Source organism: Thermobia domestica, chromosome 5, assembly GCF_964235325.1.
Source record: "Thermobia domestica chromosome 5, izTheDome1.hap1.1, whole genome shotgun sequence".
Taxonomy (NCBI): Eukaryota; Metazoa; Arthropoda; class Insecta; order Zygentoma; family Lepismatidae; genus Thermobia; species Thermobia domestica.
This window is the reverse complement of record NC_137458.1, coordinates 175057064-175082253: the sequence shown is the minus strand read 5'-3', so window position 1 is coordinate 175082253 and position 25190 is coordinate 175057064. Positions and strand designations below refer to the sequence as shown.

The window sequence follows — 25190 nt, the reverse complement described above, 5'->3', positions numbered from 1 at the left end:
CGTCTTTACAGGCACGTAGCCAGGATTTCGTGAAGGGGGGTCCGTGACATGAAATACTATGGTCATCACACCAGGAGCTCGATCACTCTAAACTATTTTACTGGAACATATATTGGTTCGTTTAGCCAGGATTTCGTAATGGGGGGAGGGGGGCCGAGGCGTGACATGAAATTCTGAAGGCCCAGGAGGTTAATCAATCTAAACTACTTTACTATCAACATATATTGGCTTCTAGGACAATAAAATTAGAATATCTTGGTAAGTATTTTAATAACAAACTATGAAGAAATCTCTTGTAAAATAATAAAATAAAACGCATTGAAAAAGATTTTACAGTATTTACGTCCTCCCTCTGTGTATTCAAATATAACAATTTTCCTTTCATTATGACCACAACTATTATAAAAAGTACATATTCACTATTATAAAAAATACTTCAATAATGTAAATAGTATTTCAATAATGTCTTGTAAAATATTTTACATGTGCGTTTCTTTCTCTGTCGAATCAAATGCTAATAGAACTTTCTTCCCACATAATTTTTTGTCTTTATTATTCCGTATGTCGGTTCGAAATGACAGGTTAAAGGAGCAGTAGAAAATTGTTTTTGAAATAACATGTTTGATACTGCAAGGATGCGATGAGGAAAAATTATGATTAAAAGATGTCCACGCTGTTACTCAACAGCACTATGCATTCGGAAGCTTAAAATCTCCCTGACTAGTAGCAGAAATTCTGAAAATTATGTAACTTTTCTAGAAATTTCAAATTCCCTGACTCTTCCAGTATATCTTGCTCACCTCGCCACCATGTATTGCAAGTAATACAAATCTCCTCATAAGAAAGAGTAACCAAAAGCTTCATGTAGTTTTTTTTTTATTTTTAACGCTGATCCTTCTTTTTCTCATTTCATTTTGTTTCATCCTTCCTTATTTTTTTCATTTCTGGTCTCGAAGCGGGTGCTCCGGACCCCCCCCCCCTTGGGTACGTGCCTGGTGTGCATTTAGTCAGATAATTAATGAACAAAAAAGTTCTGACATGGCCAGAAACATTCATATATAAAGACCTAATAAAGATACGTATGCACTTTCTCGCTATGATGTGAAAACAGGGAATGACATTATAAATTTTATGAATGGATATGATGATATTTGTAATATGATATTAGTTGTTGGGATGGTAATAAGAATAAAGATGTTACTTTTAGCTTTTAGGGAAAGTTTGGGAAAAAGTTTGAAAATGATTTTTGAGCGTAAAGACTTGTATCATTAAGAGCTTGTATCATTAAAGAATTTGGAATATCTACTCTTCATTTAGATATAGAAGAACATTTAAGAGAACAAATTTAAAGGCCGGATGAGTCTAACTGGCTTTGTGTATGACATGCTATTATTAATTTAACGTCTTGATAATACTTTAGCAGAAGGGTACTGCTCTCATAGTTTCTGCCTTACAATCGTATTTTCTTGAACGAGAAGCCACGTTTAACACAGTTGATAAACTACGTACTTTCTGCTTGGTAAAAATTTAAAAAGAAACTAAGTGTAGGTGCGATCAAAGAGGACCAAATAATTTACAATCTTCAAAGTAAGTAATTTCAAGGTTGAGAAAGAAGCAAACTTTGATATTTCAGATTTCTAACTGATTGTGGACACAGGAAAATCATGCATCAGCAAGAAAAAACATGTCATCAAAAATAAACTAGCGACCGACACAAAAAAATTAGTCAGTACATTGAAAACACTGATCACACAAATAAGTTTGATTGGTAGGGTAAATAAGTAGAAATGTTGTCGTTAAATGTAGTACAAGTTAACCCATAAGCAGGCGCGTTGGGGTATAAAATACCCCACTTTCGGTTTTTACAATGCGGCAACACTGTTTGTGTAGGTTTTGAACTGTTCGAGGTATTTGTCCATTATTGTCTGACAGTTGAGCTGATGCAGTTCAGTTTGTTTCAAAAGAGTTGGATTGGCTACAGTTATTGGTTAATTGCAAGTGAATGCGAATGGAAAACATTGTACCCCGCGCGCCTGCTAACGTAAAAAAAAAAATCTTTTTGGTTCCGAAGAACAGAATTGCATTTTGTCGACATGGAGTGTTTTTCATTACGTTGTGTTGTTTATTTATGAAAATATAAACTAAAGAAATATAAAATTGCTAGATGAAGTATTGGAAGAAGTCGTGGACAGTGGAGAATCCGATAAGAAAAATGATAAGATAGAAGAATGTAATCATGATACTGACTCTGGTCAAGATTGTGTTTCAGATAAAGAGGGAAGGTGTGTAAGTTCTGGTTCTAATCAGGCCCGTATCCACTGGGGCTAGGGGGCCGGCCCTCTAAATTTTTGCTGCCCCACTAAAATTTTCACGGTAGGCTTGCAAATGAACTATAATATGGTGATAAACTATAATATGTTGGATTGGGCCCCCCTACATTTTGGGGCTGGTTACGGGCCTGGCTCTAATGACTATGTTATTGAAAGAAGTAATGTACGTAAATGGAAGAAAACTTGTTTTAGTACAACAGGAAAAACAAAGCAAAAAAAAATTGTAAAAATATTCCATGGTACAAAACATTTTCAAAAATATGTCAGATAAAACATCAGCCTGCCATTGTACTGTTGATTCTGATATGATTAACGAATTAGTGGAAAACACAAATGCTCCGTTTCAATTCATTACTTTCATAGTACTCTTTACTAAAAGAACATGTAAACATCACTAATGATTTGAATATAAATAAAAAGTATTGTGAAATTAGTATCAAAAGTGACCAATAAATATTGATGTAAATATATTGCTATCGCTAAAAAATTTGGTATTTTAAAGGTTACAATAAATTCAATGTAGTTGGCAACCCTGAGGTTGTTAATAACATTAGATAGTAAGATTTAATTAATGTGATTTCTACTATAATACTAATTTGCATCGTAACAATATTAAAATACAACTGTTGCAAGAAAATTCCAAATGATATAGAAAGGTAGAACAATTATATGTAGTTGGCAACCCTGGGAATAATTTTCATTACCGTTGTCCGTGTATGATAAACTATGACTGTATTAGTAGTTTATATGTAATTTTGTGCAAATGGTTCTAAAATAGACGAAAATAAACACTTGGGGTATGATATACCCCACGCGCCTGCTAATGTTATGCAAATTGACGCGTCTGCTTAGGGGTTAAGAAAACAAGTAATAACGGAGTAAAGCTTTTGTAAACACTAACAAGCTCGCCAGAAGTAAGGAAATTTAAGTGCTCAAAATACAATAGAAAGCATTATGGTAATAATAATAATAATAATAATAATAATAATAATAATAATAATAATAATAATAATAATAATAATAATAATAATAATAATAAGAAGAAGAAGAAGAAGAAGAAGAAGAAGAAGAAAAAGAAAAGAGCTGTCAAGGAAACAACTATAATCCTACAATTCTTCACACAAGAATTCGACCTTAGGAAATTGTAATTTTTATCTTCAACTCTAGAATACCATGTCACAAAGTTATGCATCTCAGAGTAAAGCAACTCTTGTCTGGTCACTTCTATTATTCTGAGGACATTTCTTCATTAAACGAACATTATTGAAACATGTAAAACCTGCAAAATATAAAGATATCTTCACAGACACAAAGAGTGTGTCAAAAGAATAATAGTAAAATCTTCATTATACTTAATGACCAAGATTTTGTTCTATTGCCAAGTATCAATACAAAACAAACTACTTAAAGCTATATCGGTCTCTGCTTATCAGATTAAAGTAGTTTGAGAAGGTATGGTTCCTAAAATTCCAGGAAACAACTAACACAGATACAAAGACTAGCGGCATATCGCAAAATTATTTTGTTATTAATAAATTAGCATTAATTAAGATGCGGATAAGGGATAGAAGGCCAACGTTTTGCCGCTTCTTGTAAGATCAGCGAAGTAAAGCAGTGTTGGGTCTGATTAGAGAATGAGTGACTTTTGATACTCACTAGATGGTGCTGGCCTTCCGGCATCTACCCTGCGTCATAATGATAATTAGAAACTATTTGTAAGAAAGGGATAGTGAATTCGGTGTAGAAACCCAGTATTAACTGCGAGAGGAGTCGATGTTCTGACCACACATCATTCCAGAAACAAAAATTTTCCTCATATGTTAAAAATAATACAGAATATCCCACTATAATTACTGATTGGAAATAATCTTTGATTGCCACGTAAGTCTCAAATTGATATCAAATGTGCCGGTGCTGTGGCATCAGTTGTAGCTCAGAATACTTATTAAATGAACGCAACAAAATGAGGGTGAAACTGATGCACAACACGGTACTTAACTGTAAAATTATGGTTGAATTTAAATGAAATTCAAATGTTTTAATTTGGAAAAATGTCTAGTTGGGGAAATAGGTGTGTGTGTGTGTGTGTGTGAGAGAGAGAAAGGTTTTGACTAAGATAAAGGAATGAGCACTAGCCTGATAGTTCCAACGAGGCTGGCGTCGTCCTGGTCATCTGGAACGATGTATGTCCTTCTCTGGAGGAGCCTGGATAAACTGGAGTCAGTCAACATCTGGATCCCTATCCTGTTGATCTGCAAGGGGCGTCGAGTTCTCTCTTGACAATGCGTCTTTACGATGATGTTCTCCTACACCTTCATTTCACTAGTTTCAACTTAAGCTCGATGTATCTGCGGTGATAAACCAACAGAATGGTATTCTTGAGTTATGGAGCTGGTTGTGCTCCAATAGTGTGATCCGCTTCTCTCGTCGATCCTGCACCTATCCTAACCGTGTGTCGAATACCCCTTGTCCATGTGTCCTCCGTGGTTTTGTCTGGCTGTAAAATGATGAGTCTGGAGTTCAATGAATGGGGAAGTATCAGGCTGTGCGTAAGGTATGCGGAAAATGAAGAAAAAACCTAGTCCTGTTTATTGACAATTTCAAAACTGACAATTAACAAATACATGCTTATTCAAACTATCTGGCAATCTACAACATTAATAAAAGTTTTGTTCCGATAGATTTTAAAGAGTTCATAGTTCTGTCGTTGATAAATGTAATGTAATAAAATAATTGAATTTAGCGAATTAAGTTAAGAGTTTACACAATTATCACATGATCACTTTACATCTAATACACAGCTACTTCACACAAGAATATTTTAACTTTGCGTATATTTAGTAGACCATCTAGAATGACATGGAAAGTAAATGAAGTTCATGAGGTATCTTCAAAAGAAAGTTCTCTGTAAGGACAATGCTTATATTTCATGTTTGTGTTAACGCACAGTCTCTTCATTCCCATCAGAATCAAATCGTACTTGAAGTTAAGCTAAAAATAAATAAATAAATAAATAAATTCTAGAACTCGTAACGAATATTTCTTAGTACCAAATGGGTAATTCGAAAAGAAATCAGGAATTTGGATTCCTAGAGATTTTACCGAAAGAATATGTTTTGTTCTTCTTATTAACTCAGTTGTGTATAATATTACATTTCAGAAAAATAATGTAGGTTTTGCAGTGGATTTGTAAAAGTACATTAGTCACAGACAACAAAAACTATTTGATAATTCAAAATCGATATAAGGATAACTTTAATGCCAAAAATTGAAGAAAGCTTTTAGATTTGTGTTACCACTACTCTGATGCTTTTGATTGAACTGAAAATTGTTTAAAGAAAGTAGTTAATAACCTGAAAACATCACATAGACTTAACGACACACGTGCGCCTTTTAATGAAGTACATATCCTGTTCCAGCTGCGTTACAACTTAAAGTACGAGAACAAATTAATGTGTTGAAGCAAGGTATAACAGAATCCACAGAATCTCTATATCATTATTCGGTTTTATTTCTTAAAGAAAAGAATAAAGATGTATTTGTTTGGAGTCAAGACTTTTAAACAAACATGTAATGCTTAACAGCGTGTCATTATTTCAGATTATATTTTGTCTATAATTGGGAACATATTTTATTGCTCAATTTTAGACGTGAAAAAGCGTTCCACGCCATGTTCATTGCAGAGAAATTTTGGATTGCCGCTTCATTCAATATCTCACTGATACTTGTTATCTCGTGTACTAATCACATATTATTTAGAAGTGGGAGGAACGTTGAAATTGAACCTACACCATATAGCAAATTATTGAAGTTAATGATTTCGCGTACTAAATAACTTATGACTAACCATGTATTATTTCTAACTTCAATAGGATCATTATGAGGTGACCATTTTATTCTTACTGTGCTCACAATCAAAATCCAAGGCTACTAATAAAATACTTAATGCAATGTAATTCTATAATCAATTAATGTAATTCAAAAAACATTAATAACTAAATATAAACTAATAACAATAACGATACTTGGAACTACCTAGGTATTCTCAACTTATAAAACCAAACAAACGTAACAATATTAAAATCAATTATTTTTTGTCCCATCTAATTACTACCAAATTTCAATAATATTGATTGCCACATCTTCACAATCCCATTGTCTTCTGTAGACCCTACTATTTTAGTAGTGCCTTAGTGTACAAGGAAATTACGACAATGACACTTGCGAATGATTTCCCAGAAAATGTCATGCATTTTATAGATGACGACCTCTGTAGTTCGAATACTACAGAAGAGGTGTTAGAAATTCTGGAAAAAATAGAAGGTGAAGAATCATTAGACTTTAGTTATATGTTGAGAACTGAATATTTCTTTGCAAAGAAATTATTGCACTAGGCAACAATTTGTCCGATTTGGACATAAGATTTTTGACAAGATTCTGAACTGAGACAAGGTCAGACAGAACTGAAGAAGACAAGATCAAAACTTATGAGTGATCCAATACTACTAGAAACTAAAGGTTTTTTTTTCTTTAGGTTTATTGAATCATACTAAGGAATATGTAAAGGACTATTTAGAAATTGCGAAATCTTTACAGCGATTAATGCGTAAAAATGACAACTATGAGTGAACAGAGCAACAGGAGGCTAGGTTTCAAAAACTGGAAGAAGTCACGAAAGAGCTAAACTTAATTATTATCTTGCGAAGAAACTACTAGTTCTTTCTATAGAATGCATCGTGTTGATTGCTCTCAACGATTTTGGTGCAATGTGAGAAGGGATGATTAAATGATCCAATTAGTTATTATAGTAAAATTACTGTTCAGAGAAAAATTTGGATATTTATTCCTTAAAAGTTTTGAAAGTGATCAAAGTATTTCTGATTGGTACAGAGTTATTTCTCTTCACAGACAATAAAGGGATCTCATTTTAAGAATACACCCAATTTACATCAAAATTAGCACGTTGATCGTTACAGATAGAATAATTTTCGTATATTCCAATCCACGTAAAAAGTGAAAAGAATATGCCAGATTGTTTATAGAGTTACACTAATAATACATTAACTTCAGACGATGTTGGAATTGATGACTCGGTATGTTCACTACATTTAAAGATAGAATAATCATTTCAATTTTTTTAAAGAAAAAAGACAGGTCTTTTGGTCCCATTATAGTCACATTCGAAGGAAAACTACCAGATTAAAGTACGGGACAAGAATAAACAACCAAAAACACCATTAGTTTTAATGGTATTTTTGGTCGTTTATTCTTGTCCCGCACTTTATATGCTCAGTCATTTTATAACGAAATTAGAAATGGGAAATTATTTCGAAAAGAAGATTATCAGGGAGGTTACAGGTAGGGTTGCCATATTTCAAAAATGAAAATCCGGGACATTTCTAAATTACGAGAATCTTTGAAATGCTTAAAATGAAATGTTATATACTAATTTACTTTCTTCTATTAGATAGAGTTGTTCAAGTATTACGTACTTCTTCTCCGTAGTTAAGCAAACTTAAGCAGATGATTAAACCCTCCCCCGGATAAGCAATTTCTTTTAATTTCTCAGGAATTTTAATTATCTTATGTTTCGTTTCTTTCAGAGTCTGTTTTAGCTCATTCAAGGTATGATGTTCCCTTTCACACATTTTTTTTTTTTTTTTTTTTTTTTTTTTTTTTAGAACGGTTAATGCATTGGAAATATGTTCTAGTAGCGTTGCGTTTATTATCTTCAAAGAACTTCTTTCGTTGAATTTTTACTTTATTTCTACTAAGAGAATAATTCTGTGTTTGCTGCGTAAAAAGGTGTTAAGAGGCCTTATCCCGGCGAAATTAAAATACCGCTAATTTTACAGTAATCATGTGATATCTTCAAATAGATAAAAGATAATTGAAATGTGGAACAAAAGCGCCCTAGACAATATTATTTTGCGTAAGGTACCGTTATCACAAGTTACGTAGTGGCTTTCCGTTTTCTGCTGTTTAGAAACGCGAAAATAAATGTCGATTTTCAAAATGACTCGAAATCGAAAGCAGATAAGTGAATCGTGATAACGGTAGCTCATGTAAAATGATATTGTCTAGGGCGCTCTTGTTTCACATTTCGATTATCTTTTATCTATTTGAAGATATCACATAATTACTGTAAAATTAGCGGTATTTTATTTTCGCCGGGATGAGGCCTCTTAAGTCCAAAAATCGTAAATCGTAGTCATTTGACAAAGACTGGGATTAAAAATTTCTGCTTGTGTAAACTCTTTAAAAAAAAAAAAAAAAAGTTTATTGAGCGCTTTACACTGCTGCCGAAGTGTAGCGTGCTTTAAATCTCAGCATAAATTGTTCCCCAGAAAGTATTATAAAAAGGCTTTCAAGTTCAAACGTTTAGAACATTTTGGACTTACGGTAACACCTTTTACGCAGCAAAGACAGAATTATATACCTAATCCTGTGAAAAAACAAACTATAATATTCAGGACATTTAAGCGTCCCGACAAATATTTTCGGGACGCCGGGACGCAGATCTCGATTCTGTGACGGTTCCGGATTTTTCGGGACGAATGGCAACCCTAGTTGTAGGTATCTTTTGTTCATACTATTCTCTTTGAGAAACTATGTTTTAGACTAGTTTAATACTAATTTAGGAGATTTATATTGTTCTTAAAATACTAAGCTGCAGTTTGCAACGTTTGTGAGCCTAGCCCTTAAGCAGTTTATTCAGCAAAAATGTTAGCAGTGTATCTAGTCAAGTGAACGAGCAGACTCCATTGCACAAACATTTCTTTCATACGCACCAATAAAGACGATGTTCTTACACAAATTCGGTTCAGTGTCTTTGTCATCTATATATTGACACAAGCAGCTATTAATTCATGAGCAAGATACGTCATAGCATACAGCATTCCGAATGCGTTAATGATCAATAGTGCAAGTACAGTGTAAATAGCACTTCAATAGTACCACGAAAAATTATTTTAGATTTGCGAATACATTAGACATTAATTTAAACTTTGCTCATACAGCTAGTAATTACACAATTGGATTAGTATAAGAAACTAATGGAAATAAAAGGAATTGTCTAGGATACTATGTTGGTTGTAAAATTATAAATAAAAAGAATTGTCTAGGACACTATGTTGATTGTAAAATTATATCATGTGCCATAGAACTACAAAATATGATATTTTCAATGATTATTTACATATATTAAGGAACAAAATATACACTCCACTACTTACTTTTTGACTAGAATGCTAGAACACCACTTGGTCATAAATTAGACATATAGTGTTATTACATTAGCAATGAGGGTCATATTAAAAGTGTTCTGAATGCACGACAATTAGCATATCTCAACTCAACCTATAGAAGATTTCGAACACAAGAACATTTTTAACGAAAAAAATTCACGAACAGTCAATATCAACTTGAACAAAAGTTTTAATCCAACTAGTGAATCTGAAACCAGGAATTATCGTTTGTTTTGGACATAAATTCAGCATGCAGTAGAAATTTTGTATAAGCTTAATGAAAATTCATATGAAATTAAGTACAAATTTCCTCACCAGGATTGGGAAATCGATTCATTTGATATTAGGAAAAACAAACTTTTTTTTTTTTTTGAAAATACAGAAGGTTAAGAGGAATTAGTACATTAGTGTAGCCACCTTAGATCAATAAATTATTAATAAGGTGATTGGAGTATCAATGGTTTTCTGTCTTGATATGAATCAATGACTTTATGCGTTGATACTTAACCTAACACGATCGTTAATACACAATCATGAGAATGCTATTTTTGTTTGTTATCAATACTAACACAGAATTCAGTACCTTCTTTTGTTGATAATATTTTATTGTCTTCTGAATACAATAGGAATCTTTTTTTTTAATTTTTGTGTCAAAATCATAGTATTTTTATAATTAAAGTGAAAAAAATATTAAAAGAGACAGGAGTATTGCCAAATACCGGGGTAATACCGAATAGTCCAGTGTCGGTCGAAGGATGTTCTTTTAAAATCAGCTGATGGTTCTAATTAGAGAGATTTGGTAATCTGTGGTTCACAGTTCCGTGACATTCGTTGAGCGAATTGGTGACAATCACATATTTTGTTCTTTTTCCTGATTGTTTTATAACTTTGGGTGTACATTCTTGCTACGGCATGCTTATTTCTATTATTTCTAGATCGTTACCTATCACACTACGTAATTTATGCTTTATTTCAGCATTAATTATGTGTAATAGCACTAACTGTAATGAACTAACAAGTAGTAAGGAACTTAACGAAGTTCCTCATTACTCCGGAGTCGAATGCTGAATGTAAGAGTTGGAAAGCTATTAGAAACGAAAGACTAATACATACATTTGTGATTTCTGCGTGTTATTTTTATTACAATGTTGTTAAATCCATATTTCTTTATCTGCTTCTCCAGAGTAGCTCTCGTTTAGTCTATGAACAGTTATCCATTCAAATAGGTCAAAAGATAACTTCATTCATGTTCCTTACCATGCTGTATTTTCATGTAATTTCTTGTCTTTTGAAAACAGGGGCTGGACTTAACAATATGCTCGGGATTACCCTGACTATCGGGGCAATGTCAAACAAAGATATATTTTTTGAATATTGATAGTTTTGGTTTAAAGCAATTCCTTTTTTTCTATAGACGAAATACTTCATTTTATCTCTGCAAACACAAGAGTTGCTTACATTGGAAATAGTACCCTAGTCTCCCCTAATATTGAAAATGAAAATGTAGACATTGCTTTAATTTTGTTTTACAATCCAGCTTAATTTATCATTTTGACTTGCAACTCTGATTTAAATATGGAATTGAAAAATTAAAAATTGGCTCAAAGTGTGTTACATTTTAAACATTTTGCTACGTTACATGCGACATACCTACCTATAATCCCTATTATACTGGCACTACTATTAATTGCGTAGATAATTCAGTTCTTACAGATTCATAACTTAAAACGACAGATAAGCTACACTTAACACAATCTAATCAATCTTAGAGTCAGCGAAAAGATACATTGATGTAGGTTTATAGCATTAAAGGATAACTCATTTATTATTAGTTTAAAAAAAATTTAACTTTCTAAGTAAACCTCGTACAAAGGCAGCTCTCAGAAATTTCTCTTCGCAGACAGACAAAAGTGTATATGTATGTGTGCCTCTTTGCGACGCAGAAAATCCTTTCGCTTCTACAAATATGGTTATAAAATTTACTCCCTCTGCATTCTTAACCACAGTGCTTCATGGCTATTTTTAACGATTACGTTATGCATTGTGTTGTGTTGGTGGCTGGGAGTACCTTTGTGAGAAGGCACTGGCAACAGTGCATTCATTCGACAAGAAGACGCCAAAGACATAAGTTACAGAGAGAAGTGCTTCGATTTATATAACTTGTAAGAAAAGTATTGATAAATTTAAGTAAGTAAATCCTAACAAAAGACAAATGTCTTAAAGAAGAGGAAAACATTGGAACAATGCAACTTGGTGAGAAGAGGATGGAATAAACTTTCTCATACAGATAAGTCAATGTTGAAAGGGTTTTTCCCTCTAAGAAGAAATTTACGCGAATCGCGAGTCGTTCTGAAGGGCCTCAATTAAATATAAAATCGTACGATTAAAATACAAGTAATTGCCATAAATGTTTAGTGATGTCTAATTGAAACATATATATACATTTCTAGTTATGCATGATATCTTTGTGTTTCTTTGATTTCCTGTATGCATGAAAACGAAGCGTTTTAAGCAGAGATGTGCATCTACGCGTAAACAACGATAGTTTACGTTTACGTGTCAACTATGCGTAGACAATGTAAACAACGTAGACTATGTAGAATATGTCAACAACACGTAATTTAATATGGCGTCGTGGACAATAAAGGAGCTTTCTTATGTCGTTACCTTACGAAATTGCGTACAAAATAAAATGCCTAGACCAGCGAATAGTAACTTTCGAATACTTAGTTTCATCTTCATGAAGGAAAATGAAAAATATTATGCATTTTGTAAAATATACAAGAAAAAATTGGCAAATACAGCAGCTTCAAGACTGAAAGCCCACAGGTGAGAATTAGTTTTGTACGTTTCATTATAAAAGCAGTGCTCGAAGTGGACAATCTAAGGAAGTTGTATATGCAGAGCAGAGTAAACATACAGATTAGATAATTCCCTCTACTTTTTATATGTTAGTCGTTTCCCTAATCTTTCGCTGCACCGAAGCAAAACAACTGAATGAGGAAATATAAACAAACGAGAAAACGAAATTCTTCCTTACATTTGATAGTGGTTGTCTACATTGTCTACACGGGAAAAGATGTGTAATGTAGATTACGTATAGATTACAGTAGACAATCGCGTAGACGTAAAATTATAGTTTACGGCACATCACTGGTTTTAAGTAAGCAAGTAACTCCAAGTTCCATTCATACGTGTAATTAAATACGTAGTGTTAACGTTGTAAATACAGCTTAATATTGTGCCCTTACACTGGGTTACACAAGCACATTCTGGTCTCCGAATTCTGGGTTTAGTAGGTTGGAAGTGATGGTTGTGACAGGTTAACTTTGTGGGTGCCACTAAGTGTATCTCTGCGCGGGTCCGGTATGCAATAAAGACGGTACTATTGCATGGTTGATCCGGACGGGGTGTCGCTGGGGGGACAGGCAAGGTAAACAATAGTGCAAGGCTGTTATGACGGTAATGTTCCTAACCACTAAAGTCAAAACAAGTACCGGAATAAAAGCACTGTATTATCACTCATCCACCCGCCTACAGTTTAATAGTAAAGTAGCGGAATGCATGAGTGTGTAGTAACAAAAATACCGCCACAGGTTTAGCTTTTCTCTATAGCTGGTACGATTTTACTCATGTTGATAAAAATACGCCAATTACGATAGCAATTCATTATATATTTCGAGCTATTATTTCAAATTATATTTCAAATTATGTAGCATATAGTGTTTCAGATGTAAAATTAACGATTTTGGTACACTAAGTACGTGGAATATACATAAAAGAAGTATTTCAAGTATTTGCCTGATGTTCATAAATATATTTTATAGCCTAAAGCGAATGCACGGTAAAACTTGGTACCGGGCCAATGCAGATTCCATTTACTTTTTACGAATGTCCGTAACACACGCTCTAATTTGACAAAATACATCACACAAAATGCAAATTACACAGAATCGAACAACAAACTAGAAAATATATGGCACACATCCACTGTATGGAACGTAAAATTAGGAACGTTGAATCAAGGATAAGAAAAATGGAATATGGCATCAATATGTTTCTTACTTTGTTCTGAAAAGTAGTCCGTTATAAATTACTCATCACTGCTTTATACTATTCACTACCTACAAAGGCAAAAATAGATATTAAATCCTAGTTTTTTTTTTATTTTTTCTTTTTGCCCAGATTGCGTTTTTCAGTTTCGGCACCTGAAAGTTTAACCGAAACAGGGCTATCATCATTGCAATCTTCTTTGCTTTATTATTTTTTAGCATTTATTTGTTTCTCCATTTGGACAAAGATGGACAGGGACGAGGGATAGGAAAATTGGACGAAACCACAACACTGAGAAACAAAAGATAACATTTAACACAAAATCAACAAAAAGAAAAGAAAGAAAAAAGTTATTTTATAAACTCCTAACTGCCTAATATTAATTCATCTTCTAACTTTCCTATTCTATTTTATTCTCGACTTAAATTTAGCTTACTCTAGTCTTCAGTTATTTCATCCTCGTTGCTTTTATCATACTTAGCCTTTCTTGTATGTTTATCATCTTCTTCATTGGGTCTAGGTTTCACCTGTATGATAGATTTTCCACCTAGTTTTTTTATGATCATTATCTTCATTGAGTCAGTTTCTCCTGTATGTAGATCTTCTGTATCTCAGTTTCTCCTGTATCTACGTGAACAAGTTTCGAGGTGGACGCTGTATAACATTTACCGAGTTATTGGCTTTTCTATTTTTCGTTGTGCATAGGATCTTTAGTGTATGTTATGTATATATGATATATATATATATATATATATATATATATATATATATATATATATATATATATATATATATATATATATATATATATATATATATATGTATGTATATATATGCTATTTTTGTATTGTTTTGAAGTTTACGCGATTTCCCACCACCTATTTCCGTGCACACTCGTTCGACACATCCGGACTTCCAAACCGGCTGGATGCCACCACTCCCTGACAAAACTGAAAGTACATATAAAGACCTGTTTGCGCTTGGTAGGAATTCGTCTGAACAACACGATACTAAGGTTCATCACGTTTTCTTCATGCTTCTTGGCGTCCGGTAATGTTATGTCTAGCAACTTTTTCCCAGACTCGTGGCAGTCAGCACATCATCGTGGCAATCAGCACCTTGATATTGGCAATCAGCGCTAGTCGTGGCAATCAGCACCAATAATTTGCTGTGGCAGTCAGCACCCGTGGCAATCAGCACCCCACCCCTCATAAAGAAGCAAATAACTGCAATAGCACTTCTCTGCTTAAGTGATAAGACAGATCTAACTACAAAAAACTAATACAAGTTGCAGTATATATTGTTTTTTTAAACAGCTACTCTAAGGATCTCAATTTCCAAAATTTTCACTTTCCGGAATCCGGAAAGTTAAATCGAAAAATTCTGGAATTGGGAAAATATCCAGAATTCGAAAAAATCCGGAATTTTTCCGAATTCCGGATTTTTCAGAAATCCGAAAAGTAAAATTTTCTATTCCGGAAAACAAATTTTTCGGATTCCGGAAAATTTTGGCCATCCCTAATATATATATATATATATATATATATATATATATATATATATATATATATATATATATATGCAGGGTGTTCCAGAGTGACCCAGACACTATCTTTTTCTCGAGAACAGTACATGCTATCAAGTTGAAATAAAAAATTGCATCACAAGTTTGGGTCCAAAGGATCCGTAGAAATTATTCACAAAATCCCGGAAGCCTCCCTTCGTGGTGCAATGGGGGGCACATATCCCGTTCTTGCAAATTTCAAAGGGAATGATATGTTTCGAATGCACATTCGGAAAGATGGGGAAAAAATAAAATTGCCCTACGAAATATTTGTCCGTACTACCCACTGTTTTCCGTGTACCAATTGTTTTTTCAAAAAAATGAAAGTGCGCGAAATAGAGTATACGGAGTTTACTAATTAAGATAATGTAAGCACCGTCACAGTTTCGGGAAGTGCAAGACACACGCTTTCCAATGATATGCCACATGGTGACTCAGGGTCTAAAAAAAGAAGAAATTAGGTGACCCAAAAAAAGAGGGTCCAAAGTAAGATCAGAACTCGAAAATTTCAAATGGAAAGGAGAGTCGAGTAATACCTCGTTGCAAAGGTCTGTGCAAATGTTAAAAGAATTCGAACACAATTTTGGAATCAACTAACCACTTTCAACATGGCGACCATAATAATATCGAAACCCTGAATTTCTGGTTCGTCATGAAGAAATAATGTAACTTGGACCGCCCTTCACACTTTTCCAGGCTTAGGACTGGCAACGATTTCCACTCACAATAAGGAATTCGTTCGTGTTTAACGGTTGCTTTGTCAACTGAAAAAATCCTTCATTGTACAGAAAATGATTGCCACAACGTTGCTTGACAAAAGATAGTACATTAATCTTAAGTGAAATAAAAAGAAAAACGAAACACAATGAGAAACAAATGATGAACGAAAACGAAAAGAATAGGTAAAGCACTGACTTCGATGCAGATTTACCAACTTACAGTTGATGTTCAAAATGCCTGCCCTGTGCCTCAATGCATTTCTGCACACGGTAACTGAAATGATTCTGTGCCGCAACAATTCCCTCCTCACTAATCTGCCTGCATGCAGCTACTATGCGCTCCATCATGTTGTCCCTTGTTGTGGCGATCTTGATAATCGATTTATTTAAGTCGTCCCCATAGATAATAATCTAAACATGTTTAAGTCTTGTGATCTAGGGGGCCAGGGCACAGGTCCACCCCTACCTACCCAGCGACCACGAAACACTGCATTCACCTGATTCCTCGCTGTCAGTTCAAAATGTGCTGGGCAACTATCTTGTTGTAGCCACATGTGTGTCCTGATGTGTAAGGGGACGTCTTCAACAAGAATGGGCAATTATTCTTGCAGAAGTATTCGGTAAACATCACCCGTAAGACTCGCTTCAAAAAATGAGGTCCAATTATTCTTCCACCGATGATTCCACACCACACATTCATAGACCATCTCCGTTGATGATCAACCTCTTTTATCCAGTGTGGGTTTACGGGGGTCCAATAATGCATGTTGTGACGATTTACCTGACTGTCACCTTTAAATGTAGCCTCATCAGACCACAATACTATTTCATCAAAGAATAGAGCATTTGCATGCATTTGAGCTTGAGACCACATGCAAATGTCGAGTCTGTTTGAAAATCAGTGCCATGTAGCTCTTGATGCAAGGAAATATGGTATGGATGAAATGTGTTAGCCTTCAAAATCCTTGACACCGTAGTTGCACTGACTCCAGAATAGCGAGCAACTTGCCTGAAATACAGGGTTTCTATTTTGTTATGGTCGCCATGTTGAAAGTGGTTAGTTGATTCCAAAATCGTGTTCGAATTCTTTTAACATTTGCACAGACCTTTGCAACGAGGTATTACTCGACCCCCCTTTCCATTTGAAATTTTCGAGTTCTGATCTTACTTTGGACCCTCTTTTTTGGGTCACGCAATTTCTTCTTTTTTTTAGACCATGTAGCATATCATTGGAAAGCATGTGTCTTGCACTTCCCGAAACTGTGACGGTGCTTACATTATCTTAATTAGTAAACTCCGTATACTCTATTTCGCGTACCTTCATTTTTTGAAAAAACAATTGGTACACGGAAAACAGTGGGTAGTACGGACAAATATTTCTTAGGGCAATCTTAATTTTCCCCCATCTTTTCGAATGTGCATTCGAAACATATCGTTCCCATTTGAAAATTGCAAGAACTGGATATGTGCCCCCCATTACACCACGAAGGGAGGCTTTCGGGATTTTGTGAATAATTGCTACAGATTCTTTGGACCCACGTTTGTTATGCAATTTTTTATTTCAACTTGATAGCATGTACCGTTCTCGAGAAAAAGGTAGTATCTGGGTAGCTCTGGAACACCCTGTGTATATATTCAGTGCCGGATTTAGAGGGTAAACCGGTGCGCGTGCACCCCCTTCGTTGTAAATATACACTACCTAAAATGAGAAACTGGCAGTAAAAATAGCAACACTTCCCGGAAGTTTCTGCTATTATGTTTTTCGTGTGGGGCTTAAGAGCAAGCAGAGCTTTGCAAAAGCAGTAGTTTAAGTCGATTTTTTGAAGGTTGAAGCAAAAGGATTCACCAAGCGAAACAATACATTTTTCAAATAAGGAAGAAAACGTAAGCCAGGAGGAGAGAACAGTTGTCCTGCATATCACTTGCGACTCTCTTTAAAATACTACCCCCGTCCTATGTATCAGCGTTGTCAGGGGTAAAGAATATTGTTGCGTGCCACTTTGTAGAGTTTCAGTGTGATTGGTTATTTTGGTAGGTATTGGTGAACCCCCCTCAGAAAATCCTCGATCCGACCTCGTATATATATTAAGTCTGTATTTTAGAAGTTATACTACTTTATTTTCCTTCTTTAAATAATATTGTAATACTAGTATAATATGCTACTACTACTAGAAGTAATAATGTAGTAGTAGTAGTAGTAGCTGTTGTTGTTGTTGAGTTGAGTTGATTTTGAGTTTAAGGTTCCGTTCAGCAGTGAGGCTATATGAGACGTGGACCTACTGATTAACGTGGACTCCGTACCACTTAAGTTCCCGCCGAGAATCGAACCCGGGTCTCCCGCGGCTTATTATTGTTGTTGTAGTTGCTGTATTTAAAATTATGCTAAGTCGGTTCGATTATTGAAATTAATTTTACGAATATCACACAAAAGTATGCATATAAAATATTTAAGTAACTGGCTCAGAATTATGTTTGGATAGTAAGTCTTTCTTCCCATTCTTGCCATGCATCTAGGCAATGTAACAGTAAACCATAATACAGCTGTGATCTTACCTACCAAATTTCAAGTAAGCTGAGATTTTCACAGAGCACTTGGCCGTTCTAATTTCGGATTGATTATATTGATTATATAATCTTTCTCTATTCAGAATATTTATAACACTTCTCACAGTAGTTTAATTCTTCTAATACGACCTTTTACATTAGTTGGAAGTATTAGATTGCAATCCGCCGTATGGATATCATCAGTTATCCGGATATTATCCGTTACTCGATTATCCGTGATCCGGTTGCCGTTTATCCAGATATTTCTCATTATTCGTCATCCGGACATTTGGTATTTGGATATTATTTGTCATCTAGATATATGTTATCCTTATATCATATTATCCGTTATCTGGATAATGCCAAGTTCATTAAAAACGGATATCGCATAATTTGTTATTCAATTATCTGGGCATTCGGCCGGCTGCCGATGTTTCCTGCACTAGGCTTCCTGGGCGCAGGTCGCAAAAATGAAGTTGTAGTACGGCCGCATTTGCGTATCACACACTTTCATTCGATCCATCCCTCTTTCGTGTGTGGCGTTGAGTATCTGTATTTTGAAGATTATGTTCTCCCTAAGTATTAGACACATTCTCCTAAAATATCTTAAATACTGAGACTTACAAGAATTTTTTGGATTGCCTGGCGATGTTTTGCTGTTGCCCTACTTTTATTGACTTTACTCAAGCTTTTACTTGTACCATAGTCTTCCTCGACCTTCTTTAAGTCTTTTTTAGTTTGTAACTTTTTTCTTATCATTATTTTTCTATTTAGTATTACCTATGATTATTTAACTTTTTCTTCCCCATGACATAATGGTTTAATTTATCTTTCGTTATATTTTATCTATTTCTATATTTCTATTTCAGACTTTTGTTAGAAAATCTAAGCAATTGGCTTTTATTGTGACGGACATAAACAATCTCTAAGTGGAACATGCTCACTACACCAATGAACCAATCAATCAGCATTGAGAATTTATATAAAATATCTAAAACTAACACACACACACACACACACACACACACATATATATATATATATATATATATATATATATATATATATATATATATATATATATATATATATATATATATATATATATATATATATATATATATTTGTGAGCATAAGTTAACGATTACCTTGTTCCTTCGCAATTAAAAGCTCCTAGCTTCGTACCCAGGATCTTTCATGTTTTCGTCAGTGTCATCATGCGAATACCAGGATGATACTTTTAAATTGAGACCCTCTCTCACTTTCGTTCTTGTTCTTCTTCTTTATTGCTAAATTTCAGTACAAATTTGACCTTTTACTGTGTCTGGAAGTTTGTTAAATAAATAAATCAGGCACATCAATAAATATACATATTCAAATGATTTATAAAGTTTGAAAGTAACATCTTACTTTCCACTGCAAGTTAACCTAACTTCACCACCTATTTTACATTCTAACGTCGCGGTACAAGTTTAGAAGATGTCTCCAATTGGGTGCATTGATAGCTATTTACCTAGGATAGCCCGCCGATTAAAAATCAATTTCTGTGAAGATTATCTACATGAATTATCTTGCTTTAGTAAGATTTCATCTATAAAATCATAATCTAAAACCTGTAGTTAGATTGAATGAGTTGTTTTGAAATATGTATTAAGGAATTTTCTGTTATTTTACTATATCTACTTTAGTAATTTCTTAATTAATAAGATTCAGTAATCCAACAGTAATAAATTATATACATGGAATTTTATGATAAGTATTGGCAATTCGATATAATCATTTCTACAAGTATTATTAATTTTTAACTTAAAATATCTGTAATGACTCATATTGTTTTATGTTATTTAATTTTGCTTAGAATTACAGAAACAGCGATTCCATGATTGAATTTGTACCGTGGGTTCTATCCAGACAAGACAATGAAGTTAAATCACAAAGTAAGCGGGAATTGCAAGGGGCCTATAAACTGCCACGAAAACAAATTTCTCATGTTGGTATTAGATTTAACGTCGAAGTAGCTGTGAATGTGTATGATCCAGTTTCAGAAGAGTTTCCAAATGATGTATTGCCTTTATAACAGGTGTGTATTCGATATCAATAAATTTACGAGATCATATTGAAATAATGTTGGTACAATGCTAACTTAAGGGAATTCTTTCACAAGATTTCTCTTATCTAAGCTTTCCTCTGTAGATCAGATAATATTAATAATTCTGACGAATTACTCTTAGCTTTTCTGTACCAGAAACCCTTCTGTTTTAAATGTGAGCTCATATAGTTCAAATCTCTTGAATGTATAATTGATTCCCTTGTAAATCTGTGATAAATAGGAAGTTTAACTTCAAACTAACTGATCTACTGAATCACTGAGCGATATTCCGAAGATTATTCTTTTATGTATGTGGAGAGAGCAATAAAACATGGATGCATATTGTGGATTACTTACTGTAATCAGTCGTTATTTCTGATACGCCAGCCAAGAAGAATATACATTCAACTATAAGTTTTGTTCGTATTCACATTCAGATTGCTATTTGGATTGCAATTTGTTCACATGCAGAAAGAGAATCTTTTTACGATATTCCTGTGAAAATTAGACTGAGATAATACTTGTGTGGTACGTACATGTTGTTATCCCTAATTGAGAAGTTCTATGTAATAGGGGCCCGTACCGGCATAGGCCCGTTTTAGGGAGATTTCATTTTTAAATTCTTTGGTACTTATTCTATAAACCTGCAAAATTTCATTCCGATATCGTGTCTTGATGTTGCTATAGTGAAGGAATATAGATCGTCGTAAGACGAAAGTGAGTATCTGCTTCAGTTATGTTGATGAGGTAGTTGTTTGAACAGCGTTGTACATGTAGGGCTTGTGTACTAGCACTAATTCGAGTATGATTCCAAGAAGCAGAAGAGAAGTCAAATATGCTCTTGGTAACATTTTGCTCCTGGATTACCATAAAATTTAGTGTTACAGTGAAACATATATTTCTTGTCAGAGATCATTCTTTCAACTAGTGTGATAGGAATGTTGCTTTGTACCGCCTGAAAGTGGCCAAGGATGAAAATATGCTTACTCTTGACAAGTACATAAAAGTGCTGAAAGCAATTCGAAAACACCTCTATCCTTTCATGGGAAAAACATGAGGCACCCGTTATCAAATAGTGGAAGGGTGGATTCACAACTATAATGAAAAGTAAACCATCAGCAACTTGACATCCTTTCAAGATTTAGTCCTGTGTACGACTTTGTTTCAAACCATCAGGCGGTATTCTAGCTGGTGATGCATATAATGCTGCGTAAATGCCGATTAAGTACTTTACTCGATCGGATTGTGACGTAAATTTTGTAGATACAATGTTTGGAAGTCAACTACTGCAGCCGAACCCAGCTAAAGAACGAGACGCACGGAGTTTGTCCTTTTCTGGATCCAGATGTTGTTGCTTGATACGAGAAGGTCTTCCGTCAAGCCAAACATCGGGGATGCAGAGGATGATCTTCATGAGTAGATTTTACCAGCTGTACATAATGCATAGACTGTTTCCGGTGCCCAGGATTGTTACATGACCAGTTTCAACATAATACTTTAATGTGTTATTGTTACTCGCATATTGTTATGTATACTTTATCTGTGTTCCTTACTTTGTAATTACGTTTCTTTATTCATTTTCACAAAGTGTATCATACGACTGCTGCGATGCATATACACGAGAATCATATAAAGTCGTTCTCCCTCAGAGCCACGGTGGCTCAGTGGTAGAACGTTCACCTCTGGTGTTTGGGGTCCCGGGTTCGATGCCAGTCTCCCCCAAGTAAACTTTGTGGTGGACAAACACCGTGTGCGTGGATCTTCTCGGGATTCTCCCGTCTCCTCCCACTTTCTTCATTCCACCGTTTCATTCATTACTCATCATCACCGTCTCCTTTAGCCTAACCAGCATAACTGTGGGACGTAAAACTCAAAGATTTCATTTTTTCATTTTCGTTCTTCCTAATAAGGGCCTATAAAAGCCTTTTCAAAAACATTCATATTTATGTTATATTGAAACGAACTGTTAGTTTCTTTGTATATTGTAGAAGAAAAGAATAAATCTGTTTCTGTTGTAGGGTGCATATGTACAAACGTTAAATAAAAGATATGTCTATGTTTGAAATGCTTAAACATAATTTTCTCAAAACATGGTTTCCCGTTATGGGCCCTTATTACATAAAACTCCTCAATTCTTTTGTAGTATTTGAATGCAGAGATAGCTATGTTATTATTAAAATCAGAGTTATACTTTTAAATTTCCTAAAGCTATTTGTCGTCGAAATCACAGGCCCAGACAATTCCACAAAATAGTTAAGAACCAAACGAGAGACCAGTTATAAGGGTAGCCCAAAGGTACCCGACCTAACAAAGAAAACACAGAAGATTTGGGGGAAAAGTATCTTTATTTCTTAACATAGTCTCCTTTTAGATGGACATAGTTTCCCAGCGATGTTCAATAGCTTTGATACCCTGTTTATAGTGTGAACCGTCAAGCTTCTCAAAATAGTCATTAATCACAGACTGCACGTCTTCATTGTTGGCAAATATTTTACCACCAAGACTTTTTTTTTTAATTTGCAAAAGAAAATATTCTGAGGGTGTTAAATCTGACAAATAGGGTGCATAGGAAAGTAATTTTAACACTAAACCATTGGTTTTGGCCATTGCGATAACGAATGTGAGAACTGCTGCATTGTCTTTATGAAACAACACTTTCGTTTTCGACAAGTACTGCCTTTTTCTTGATTTCATCACTCAAACACTGCAATAAGTTTACATAATACTAGCCGTTAATTCCACCTTTTCGAAGATTATCAATGAAAATTATTCCACGCGCATCCCAAAGAACTGACACCATGAGCTTGCCAGCAGGTGCAACAAAGATCTAATATGTATATACCTTCTTTGTAGCCGGTTCTCACCTTTCAGTCCATTGTTTTGACTTCCTACGTCTGAGATCTGAAGTAATAGACCCATATTTTATCCAAGGTTATAAATCGACCAAAAAACTCGGCTTTATTGCTGTGGACATCAACAAACACACTCGATTGAAACATCCTCACGATGCTGCATTTGTTCCATTGTGAGCAAACTCTGCACATACCTCACTCACAGCTTTGTCGTGTTAAAATTTTCAGTCAATATGCGATGTACAGCCTACCATGTCTGCAAGTTCGCGTAGCAATACCGTTTTGTGAATTTTCTTCACCATATTTGCCGTCAGTGGCGGCTAATGTTAGTGTTGCAGCGTTGCGTAATGACCAAAGTGTTTCAAGAAAAAAATATTATTATCAATAGTAGTAAAGAACAGAAAAAATACTTTTAATACTTGCATATATACACTTTAAATAACATATTTTTTACTCATGTAACTGTCCGTTTCGTTAAACCGTTTTAAAAAGCGAAAAATAATCCGTCACAGAGTCTCTAATTTATATTGTGTTGCAGCGAGCATACAACGACCAGATTCCTTCAACGCGGCAATTGGAGCAAATGTTAAGTCTCCTTTCCTCTATCTCAGAAGTTAAAGGGACTGGTCGTTGCAGTGCTTCTGCAACACAGCGCGGTTTCCAGTGAACGAGAAGGTTTTTCGCGCTAAATAAGATTTCTGAATTTTATTTCACTAGCAATTAACAAATGGAATTTGTTTTTATGCATTCATATTTTTAAATTACGGGACCATACTGAAGCAAATCAATATAATGACAATTTAAAAAAAGTGATTGCAGAATTACAAAATAAGAAAGAGAATATCTAGTAGAGGAGAAAACAAATGAAAGTAGACCCGCATTTACAAGTCAATTCTTAGCTTATATATTTTATTTTATTTATATTTTATTTTATTTTATTTATAATTTATTTTATGCCTCATCATGTACTCTTCTTTTCTTATAAAAATAATCGTTCTATTATTTTTTCTAAAAATATAGATGACAGTAAGTAAGAATTACTTATCGTCTTTTCGGGTGCACTATAAGACAGGTTCCACATTATGTAGACGTATTGGACCTCCCTCAAATACTTTGGACCCCTCCCAGTTAACATTTCTGGGTGTAGAACTGGCAGTGCTGTTTGTTTTGATGTTCTTTGATTTTTGGCTTCTGTTACATGCTGATCCTTCATCTGGCGGGTTTCGAGGTTTCCTTTCTAGAACATATCACATTGGTAAGCATTGTTTCGCCTCATGTGGAAGTATATTGTGTTCATCGTGCATTGCGTAACAACCAAGACGGATGATTTGGAATGTAGTTTTTTCTTTTACGCACATGTTTGTGTGTGTTGATGTATGAATATCTGACATTCAGAATTCACATATCATTGTATCAGCTTTTTTGGTTTTTAATTATTAGGTTTAATTTTATTGTGTGTGCTTTAATTCTGTAAATAACCTACAAATTCTGAATGAATTGTATACCATGACTTCTGTAAATAACTTACAAAAAACATTGACCAGCTTTGAACTGAGGAAAAATTTGCAATTAAGGCTTAGACAAAACAAGCAAAGGGCAATTCAGGAGAGTGTTCGAAAAAAAAATCCAGTTTAAATTTACAGGATATCTTATGGCAGTAGTGTTGTTTGCACCAGATACATTTCCTCAATTTATTTTAAATTTTCCTGGATAAACTGTGAATAAAGTGTGTTCAATGTACATTTTTTATAACACTAATCTCTGCTACGAACTCTCTTCAGTCAACGCTGAG

General features: G+C 34.3%; 1 protein-coding gene across 1 annotated transcript in view; it reads left to right on the top strand.

Moving 5' to 3' along the window:
- LOC145686291 (32 kDa beta-galactoside-binding lectin-like) overlaps window positions 1–25190 on the top strand; it is a 164515-nt gene that overhangs the window by 133928 nt on the left and 5397 nt on the right. The window contains exon 9 of the mRNA XM_081759429.1: window positions 20316–20537. Within this exon, the coding sequence (XP_081615555.1) occupies window positions 20316–20534 (219 nt within the window). The 3' untranslated portion in view covers window positions 20535–20537. The remainder of the gene's footprint in view (window positions 1–20315; window positions 20538–25190) is intronic.